This window comes from Gadus macrocephalus, chromosome 4 (genome assembly GCF_031168955.1).
Source record: "Gadus macrocephalus chromosome 4, ASM3116895v1".
In the NCBI taxonomy this organism is placed as follows: Eukaryota; Metazoa; Chordata; class Actinopteri; order Gadiformes; family Gadidae; genus Gadus; species Gadus macrocephalus.
In genome coordinates, this window is record NC_082385.1 from 17364755 (window position 1) to 17373117 (window position 8363).

An 8363-nucleotide genomic window follows, 5' to 3' on the forward strand; every position below is an offset into this window, starting at 1 on the left:
ATGTTTATAACGAAAATAGTCACCATTAATCTCACACGTTTAGACGACACACTATCTCTCGTCAAATCAAACACGTTTCAAGCCATTGGCGTAGTGTTGTTGAGTTCATTTGTTAGGACAGCAGCACGTCACACACACGGGACAACAGAGCCGCAGGCCCGGCGGAGGGACACGATGGCACATGAGTGTGAACCACTATCTCCGTGGTCATTGGGGTGTGTGTGTGTGTATGTGTGTGTGTGTGTGTGTGTGTGTGTGTGTGTGTATGTGTATGTGTGTGTGTGTGTGTGTGTGTGTGTGTGTGTGTGTGTGTGTGTGTGTGTGTGTGTGTGTGTGTGTGTGTGTGTGTGCGCGTGTGTGTGTGGGGGGGTGGGGGGGGGGGGGGGGGTATATAAATGGAAATGAGAAAAGAAAGGATAATAGCCCACAAACTATATTTACACAGGTATATCGACAATAAATTAGAACAAAATCTCTAAAAACAAACTACTTCGTTGTATGTACACGCAATAACAATATGAAATAATTACATAAATATTTTATATATCACTATTTACACGTAATAATCAATACTACCTTTCTTTGTTTTAGCCCACTGACTAATAACTGAATATGTCCGCATGCTATTGGCCTATCTCTTCCGCCGCAGTGGTTTTGCATGATGGCCCAACCAGGTCCGAGGTGCCACTATCGATCTCATTCACGGGTGGATTGAAATGAATAGGCCTACCAATGAAAGTATACCAAATTTTAACTTAACATTTTAACCACAGGAAAATGGGTGGACTACATTGTTTCATTAATTTCTCGTCGCAATTTGATTTGACAGCCTCGTTAAAAGAGAATGTGAAGAGGCGAGGGCTTCACGGCATGCCACCTCTGACCTGCAGTGATACGCCAGGCTGATCGATCAATTCATAGGGTCATAACGAAATACAGCAGCCTTTTATAAGGTCAATTGAAGTGAGTTATGATAGGTCAAATAAATTCTGAGTGCATATTAATTAAACACACATCTAGTTGACTTAGCAACTGCACACAACAAAAAGTCGGACATTACACAGCAGCAACACCTCCCTTATCTGTGCCTCACATCCATGCCAACTATTCAGTTTCAATACTTGTATGGTATTCAAATGACAGAAAAAAATAAGGAAGTGTTGTTTTAATTTAACAAAAGTAGAAATATACATATATCCGATATGTAGGCCTATTAACCAAAGTGCATTTCAAAATCTTTTTTTTTCAATATTCATTTTTTTCGATTTTTTTCTGTCTTAAACCAATACTGATCTTAGACTTTGTATTTATAATATTTCTATAACCTTCAACATATTTTTCCAAAAAGGTCAAAAAAATCAAATCCAACAACAATGACGGGGGAAAAGAAGGAACCAGAAGCGTGTAAAAGTACTACGGGGACACGCTCCTCGGCCGGTCCTGACTCGAGTCCAGGCCGCTGACCAGGCGCTGGATGCTCTGTAAGTCGTTGGCGCACTCCTTCTCCGTGCACGTTTTGGGGGACATGGAAACGGACGAAAGAGTTGACGAGCGACTGTTCACCTCCGATGTAGAATCCTGAGAGCCAGAAACGGGACTCGGGGCTATGCCTTCTCCTTTCAACAGCTCTGCTCCGATGCTGACCATCGAGGATGGCATCGCGGTGGTTAGCAGGGTGTTGTCCGACATGTTCATGGGTAGGGAGTACGGGTTGTACCTGAGTCGCGGCCGCACCGCGTTCAGGAAGGGGTGTCGATGCACCGAAGAGGAGGCGGCGGCGGCGGCGGCGGAAGAGGCGGCCGCGGCCGCCGCCATGTAGGTGTAGGGGTAAGGGAACAGACCTCCGAACGGAGACATGGCCAGACCCTGGAGGGAGAAGACAGAGAAAACACTTTAGTATGCGCTCCGGGGTCTTCGGTTAATAATGTCCGGATCACGTAAGAGGCGCCCCTTTTACGGCGCAAAAATAGGAAGGTGGCCCAGGCCACGCAGCTTCTATTTGAGGTCACGTAGGCCTACCTAATTAATTCAGACTCGTGAGGGGCGTTTGTGGAATTGTTACAATAAGCGATCACATTCAAAGTACCAATTTCCACTAACACAGATACTTGTTTGTTTTTTGTAACAGGTTGCTATCATAGCTTCATTGTAAATTAAATGAACAATTGACTAAACATTTACTGGCAAGATGTAAAATAATAATACCAGCAGCATTATAACAGCACATTACAGCATCATGTGCTGCTGTGCACTTGATACAGATTATTTGGATCTGATTTTGATTTTTAACAATGATTTCATGGGGAGAATCTGTTTTGTCTTCAACAAATTGATAAAATGAGCAGATAATCATCATTTAACAAAGTAGCAGCCGGTTTCATATGATTCGATGGCAAATATTAAGCAAAACATCTCCATTTAATACTAGGCTTGCCAAAGTTTTCAAACACACACGCACACACGTACACACAAGTACAAGTACACACACACACACACACACACACACACACACACACACACACACACACACACACACACACACACACACACACACACACACACACACACACACACACACACAAAAACACACACATCAGACACACACACGTTACATTTTCATAGAACATAAGCCAAATCACAGCACACAAAGCAATGGATGGCAACAATGCACCGATCTGCCTCCTTCAACATGAAATCGTGAAGTACAACATGAATTCCCAGTGGTGCATTAGCATAGACGCCTGTTGCCGCTTGGTTGTGATGTGTAATATAACTGGTTGCCGGGGCGATATCGGAAACTGGTTCTACCTGCGATGCCAGGACATGTTGCTGCAGATGGAACGGCAGGCCGTGCCCTCCACCCAGGCCCTGGGCCGACGCCGCCGCCATGCTGGCCGTATCCATGGTGCTGACCCCGCCCGACGAAACCGCCGCCAGCAGAGGGCCCATGCCCGCAGCGGCCATGTTGGAGAAGGCCCCTCCCATGTTGAACTGGCCCGGGTGCAGCAGGAAGGGGTGGTTGAAGAACTGCTGACCGCCCAGCCCCGTTGGGAACCCAAAGTTATGCAGGTGGCCGTGTCCGAGGTGCGGGGGGTCCGAGTGCATGCTGAGGGGCATGTAGCCGTCCTTGCCGCCGCCCCCCACGGACCGGCTGCACTCCTCCGCCTTCAGGCTCCCCGGGTCCCTGCCCGGGCTCTTGAGGTCTTCTCCGGAGCGGGTGGTGCTGGAGATGGCAGTGACAGGGCTGTGCCTGGAGTCGGCGTGGCTCTTCTCCGTCCTTGAGGTGGTCGAGGTGGTGTTGGAGTCGCCGCGGGACCGGCTACTGGTGGAGTCGCTGCTGCAGAAGGCATGGCCCCCGGCGAGCTGCGCCTCGGGGTCCCGCCCCTCCTCCGTGGTGGTGGAGATTTTGCTGGAGTCGGGGAGGTCCTTCATGTGGCCGTCCTTGTCCTCATCATCGCTGTCCTCGTCGCTCTCACAGAAGTCTGTGGTCAGGGAAGAGGAAGACAGAGCACCGTGAGGACGGGCACCAAGGACCCAGGGCTGAGCCTCATGAGGCTGATAACAGGGAATAGATTTTCTTGGTCTTCATAAACTATTTATGTTGTTACTAAATGAAACGCAAATAATTATAATTCTTATTTTTCAAAGATTGGAAGTTAGCCTACAGTATGTTGTAATTTATTTGTAGAGCAACATTTGAAGTATGAGTTCAAACTATGATGAACCTTTATAATAACCACAAGAATAACAAAATACACAGTAAAATAACCAAACATACAATTCTAACATTGAAAAAAAATATTTTTTTAAAGTTATCCCAGACCCATAAATAATAGCCTCAATAATACACAGTAAGAATAAGGATCTTTCATTCGAGGAGCTCCTCCCTACCTTTGAGGTGCGGTACGGTGGAAACAGCCGGGGAGGCGGCCTGAGGGAAGCTCTTGAACGGGGCCTGCTCTCCAGATGAATCGTCCGATGCTCCGTTCTCCTTCTTCTGCTGCTCCTCGTAGGAGCGCATGGACTGGAGCGCGAGCTGTTTCCTGAGGACACAGAACTTGGTGAGCCGTTTGTTGTGTCGTTCGATGAGGTCGACCCAAGTGCGATTAATGAAGTGATCTCTTTTAAAAAATAATAATGATGAAATAAAAACATGTAAATCATTTAAATATTCATTCTTATAGATATTTTTTTTATTGTAGCTATAGGTTAAGATTCCTACTTATATAGGCTATAACATTATTATATCATAACTTATATCATAACCCTACACAATTGTGTGAATATCGTTCCTAATTCTTATGAAATGTGAACGTGAGAAACTAATAACTAATAATAATAATAACTAACCACAAATCGCTTCCATAAGGTCTGCCGTTCAAATTAGTATTTATCTCGGAAAGGCCTACCTCTTTTCCCGTCTTCCGTTTCCAGTATCACGGAAGCCTTTTGCAAACGGATTATGGTCAATTTTCAATTGGGTTATCTGTGGAGAAAAAACAGACTGATTACTAAACATTTTCGTGGCATATATTGTTGGCATATTCACTGCATAAACACATGTTGGCTACACTTGTTTTGTTATGGCGTTGGAAATAATTAGAATACATTCCACCCCCCCCCCCCCCCACCATGCGCACGCACACACGCACACACACACACACACACACACACACACACACACACACACACACACACACACACACACACACACACACACACACACACACACACACACACACACACACACACACACACACACACAGTATATATACCGGAGCCCTGGGGTGATAACCCCTCTCGCGCATTTCGGTGGGATTTTTCATCCTTTTGGACGATTATGGTGAGGGTGTAAACCCGGACAGAATGTTACTTCCACACTCTTCCTCTTAGCCCACCCCCCCATCCTCCCTCTCTCTCTCTCTCTCTCTCTCTCTCTCTCTCTCTCTCTCTCTCTCTCTCTCTCTCTCTCTCTCTCTCTCTCTCTCTCTCTCTCTCTCTCTCTCTCTCTCTCTCTCTCTCTCTCTCTCTCTCTCTCTCTCTCACAAACATTTCTGAAACTTATGTGGTTGCAAAACATTAACGGAATTTTTGCTTGACACCAAAGACCTAAATGTTGCACATAACACCACGCGAAAGGTGACGTCCATTATCCTTATAGCACACATATGCCCCCAACCACCCACACACACACTCAATGTTTGCCTGGGCCGCTGCCAAATCCTTTCCATGTGATTAAATAAAACGAAGAAAACCTATATAACGTGCATTCTTGAGAATTGTGTATTCCCCCCCCCCCCACACACACACACACACACACGCACACACACACACACACACACACACACACACACACACACACACACACACACACACACACACACACACACACACACACACACACACACACACACACACACTCCAATGCATATAGTATAAACCACTTTTCTATCCGTGCTCACAATGTCTACTTTAACACGCTTAAACAAATATGGTCTTCATATTTTATGACTACAAAACGTTTGAGTGCATGAGAGACGTGCAGAACATTGGCCTGTAATCATGCAGGTCCACATTGGCTCTATCGCAGAGTGTATAGGCTTAGTCAGATTAGTCTTTACCTTGTCGTTCTGATATGCAGTCACCGCAATGAAATCCGTTTCAGGAAAAACATAAGTCCTGAAAGTACTGTAGGGTAGTTTAAGAATATCGTTGGCCCTCACGATGTGAAAGCGGGGCTGGTATTTGTGCATGGAGTTTAGTATGGTCTGCAAGAGAAAATATCACCTTCTTTAAAAGAATATCACACAATGATATTATTCTGTTGAATTGTTGTGGTTATGATTTAGTTACAAGTCGAATTACATCAATCATTTGGTTAAACATTACATAATTTCTTCCTCTTGCAATCAAAATGTAATCCATAAAACATAATTACGGTATGATGAGTAATTTATTGTTATCAGTATTGTAATAAAATGGTAATAATTAACGTTACGTTTCGTTTATTTTCAATACACCACGTAGCATTATACGATTCAATAAAATGTATATTCAAGCTATCTAAAGGTGACAACAATTAAACATAGGCTACATATTAGCAATTTACACTTCAAATATTTAGGCTACATATAATTGCAATAGGCTACATACACAATAACAACAATAACAATGGCATGCAAAATGTAGTAGTAAGAAAAATAGACATACATTAGTAGAACTTACAAATCCGTGCTTGTCGGAGATGTTATTGGTCAATTTGAGTTTGTGAAAATTGACGACTTTTGACATCCACTGCTCGCCCGTGGCGGGGCTGTCCGGGTGAATGTACATCCTCTTGGGCATCTCGGGGTCGGCTTTGCCCGCCACCATCCAGCGAGAGTTGTGAAATTTATACCTGCAGTCGTCGGCTGCAACAATGTCCATTAAGAGAATGTATTTGGCCTTTTTGTCCAGCCCAGTGCATCTCACTTTAAACGGGGGGAACATTCGCCTGTGAAAATAAGCAAACATTTGGTGTGAGATTTTTAGAAAACAGTTTGGATCGACAGTGACTTCATGTTTGATGATTTCAAAGGCCCTGCACACATACGAGCCGCCATCTTTATGGGACTCCACACGCACACACACACACGCACACGCACACGCACACACACGCACACGCACGCACGCACGCACGCACGCACGCACACACACACACACACACACACACACACACACACACACACACACACACACACACACACACACACACACACACACACACCGATAACCCAAATTAATACCGCTATTTATTATATAATTGATTATGGTAATCTCTTTTTATGTTTATAAATATTTTTATATATATATACACACAAATCTCGCATGGACCATCACGGTCGGATGCCTGGTTTACAATTTGACCATGTAAACCAGGCATAACTAGGCCTACTGGAATCCACAATAAGTAATTAGGCAAGACATAGGCCTACATGTATATATGATATTCGGTGTTCTGCCAATTTCTATATAGCCTATATATATATATATATATATCATTAACACGCATAAAGCACGTCTTACGCCTTGTTCAACATGCACTACGAATTACCTAAAATATCTGCCTTATTGAGATTTATTCACATTAACGTAATTGCATTAATATGCACTTAAATACGTCGCTATTTTTAAAGTTGCAAAGTATTTACTATTTTGCCCTTGGAGTTTGCCTGTGATTTACTTATTTAGTCTCCAGTTTTTGCAGTGTTATTTATTAGTCAGATGAAGGACAAATTGAATACAAGGTTTAATCAAATAATGTGCACATAACCTATCGAAAGAAATCTTTATAATAGGGATATGGCTAAAGAGGATTTATGGTTAGCTATCACATTTCATATCGTTAATAAATCAATGACCAAACTAAATGCTGTCGTAAGATTATCGCAATATTTGCCTCGGATATGGAACACTTCCTAAAAATACTAAGTAGGCCTACTAAAGAACCGATTGTGTTTACCTTCCAGATTTAGTGATCACCATTTCAGTGCCTCGCTTGTGAAAGAGTTCCCAGAGTTCTTTAGCTTCTAGGTGCACTTTGGGGTCGTCCTCCACCTCTTCCTCTGGCTCCAGAGTCTTCAGAGGCCGGAGGTGGGCCGCAGCCGCCTGGTGCCCAAGCGAGGAGAAGTGCAGGCCCGTCTCCGCGGCGCCCATCAGCTGGTCCATGATCGGCTTCCCCAGGCCGCCCGGCAGAGAGAGGGATCCGTTGTGAGGGAGCGCCAGGGCCGGGAAGAAGGGCGGCTGGTGACCCAGCATTGCACTCATGGCAAAGTCCGGACCCCGGTGCGGTATGAACGGATGATAAGCCATACTTGTTCCTGGTATGACCGGGTCTCTCATCAGGAAGCTCATCCAAGTTCAGGTACCGAATCTTTTTTGGGGATTGGATTTAGAGTAAACACTGACCAAGCCTAGTATAAAGTTATAGCTTGGATCATGAAGAACCAGAAGTAAAGCAGACAAAACCAAGAAGAAGCCTATATTGGAAGGCAATCTACAAATAAATCCACAGTAAATACTGCAGGAACCTCCGCTTATTGTCCACAAGTTGCGTCAAAAGTGCAGTTTTCTGAGCGAGTTCAACGCGAAAGTGTGGCTCTAAAAAGTAAATCGCTTCCCCTCGGTCTTCGACGCGGTCGCAGAGTGCGGAATTCGGCAAAAATCTGTGATTTGTCGCGCGGACATCGTTTGAATGAGACGACGGCGAGTCTCTTAATTGAGTGCAGCTTCTCCTCGCTGCTGGTCACAGGATCGCGATCCTGTTAAAATGCGTTCCCCTTCTTATTGCTCTCAGTCCTCAAGCGAACGCGATGTGTTGAAAT

At 44.6% G+C, this 8363-nt stretch overlaps 1 protein-coding gene across 2 annotated transcripts; it reads right to left on the reverse strand.

The window, feature by feature from the left end:
* Nucleotides 1-523: 523 nt before the first annotated feature.
* tbx3a (T-box transcription factor 3a) lies at nt 524-8264 on the reverse strand. Of its 2 annotated transcripts, none has more exons than XM_060050619.1 (7): nt 7502-8264; nt 6226-6493; nt 5622-5768; nt 4410-4486; nt 3892-4043; nt 2809-3482; nt 524-1866 (listed from the first exon to the last, which is right to left on the reverse strand). In XM_060050619.1, exons 1-7 carry the CDS (start codon nt 7891-7893, stop codon nt 1414-1416), a joined length of 2163 nt encoding a protein of 720 aa, XP_059906602.1. In that variant the 5' UTR covers nt 7894-8264; the 3' UTR covers nt 524-1413. The 2 variants fall into 2 exon arrangements, with proteins under 2 accessions (XP_059906602.1, XP_059906600.1); XM_060050617.1 differs by having other exon boundaries at nt 6211-6493.
* Nucleotides 8265-8363: the final 99 nt, after the last annotated feature.